The 1,010-nt window shown below is 69.3% G+C and overlaps 1 protein-coding gene across 1 annotated transcript; it reads right to left on the reverse strand.

Annotated features, from left to right (window-relative positions):
• Positions 1-392: 392 nt before the first annotated feature.
• On the reverse strand, positions 393-1,006 carry LOC112962724 (extended synaptotagmin-1-like). The gene is made up of 2 exons (XM_026059161.1): positions 905-1,006; positions 393-813 (listed from the first exon to the last, which is right to left on the reverse strand). Exons 1-2 carry the CDS (start codon positions 1,004-1,006, stop codon positions 502-504), a joined length of 414 nt encoding a protein of 137 aa, XP_025914946.1. The 3' UTR covers positions 393-501.
• Between the last annotated feature and the right edge of the window lie 4 nt (positions 1,007-1,010).

Here is a 1,010-nt window from a genome sequence, read left to right on the forward strand (position 1 = left end):
GTTGGGGACACCGTGGGGGTCCCCAGGGGGTCCTCATGGCCAGTTCAGACAGGTTGGGGACACTGTGGGGTCCCCATGGCCATCACGACCAGGTTGGGGACACTGGGAGGTCCCCGTGGCCACTACAGCCAGGTAGGGGACAGCAGGAGGGTCTCCAGGGGGTCCCCATGGTCAGCACAACCAGGTTGGGGACACTGGGAGGTCCCCATGCCCAGTATAGCCAGGTTGGGGACACTGGAGGGTCTGCAGAGGGTCCCCATGGCCACTACAGCCAGCTGGGGGACACCAGGAGGGTCTCCAGAGGGTCCCCATGGCCAGCACGACCAGGTTGGGGACACTGGGAGGTCCCCGTGGCCACTACAGCCAGGTGGGGGACACCAGAAGGGTCTGCAGAGGGTCCCCATGGCCATCACGACCAGGTTGGGGACACTGGGAGGTCCCCATGGCCTCTACAGCCAGGTGGGGGACACCAGAAGGGTCTCCAGAGGGTCCCCATGGCCATCACGACCAGGTTGGGGACACTGGGAGGTCCCCATGGCCTCTACAGCCAGGTTGGGGACACCAGGAGGGTCCCCAGGGGGGTCCCCATGGTTTGGGGTCACCAAGGGGCGCCGCCACGCTGGGCAGGGGTCTCACCTCGTACACCTCGTCCCAGGTGGGGTTGAGGTTGTCGTCGATGACGCGGCTGGTGAAGACCTGGGTGCCGACGCGCAGCACGGCGTAGGGGTCCGACTTGCCCTCCACCAGCCCCCGCATGAAGCGGTCCTTGCTCTGCAGGTCCCGGGCGCCCCGCAGGTGCACCCGCACGACGCCCTGGCGCGGGGGGTGAGCGCGGGGCCGTCCGCACCCCCCGGCACCCCCCGAAACCGCCCCCCGCCACCACCCCGGCACCGGCACCCCTTACCCGGGGCAGCGGGCAGCGGAGCTGCGCGGCCTCGTGCAGGTCGGGCACCAGCGGCACCAGGAGCCGGTTGGGCAGGACGAGGTAGGAGGCGATGGTGTCCATGATC

This window comes from Apteryx rowi, unplaced genomic scaffold (genome assembly GCF_003343035.1).
Source record: "Apteryx rowi isolate R43461 unplaced genomic scaffold, aptRow1 scaffold_1520, whole genome shotgun sequence".
Lineage (NCBI taxonomy): Eukaryota > Metazoa > Chordata > Aves > Apterygiformes > Apterygidae > Apteryx > Apteryx rowi.

Excerpts from the sequence above, each read along its gene's own strand:
- LOC112962724 (XM_026059161.1), bottom strand. The coding sequence starts at position 1,006 with ATGGACACCATCGCCTCCTACCTCGTCCTGCCCAACCGGCTCCTGGTG. Across the intron at positions 814-904 it reads TCCGCTGCCCGCTGCCCCGG|GGCGTCGTGCGGGTGCACCT; the intron begins GTAAGGGGTGCC and ends CCCCCGCGCCAG.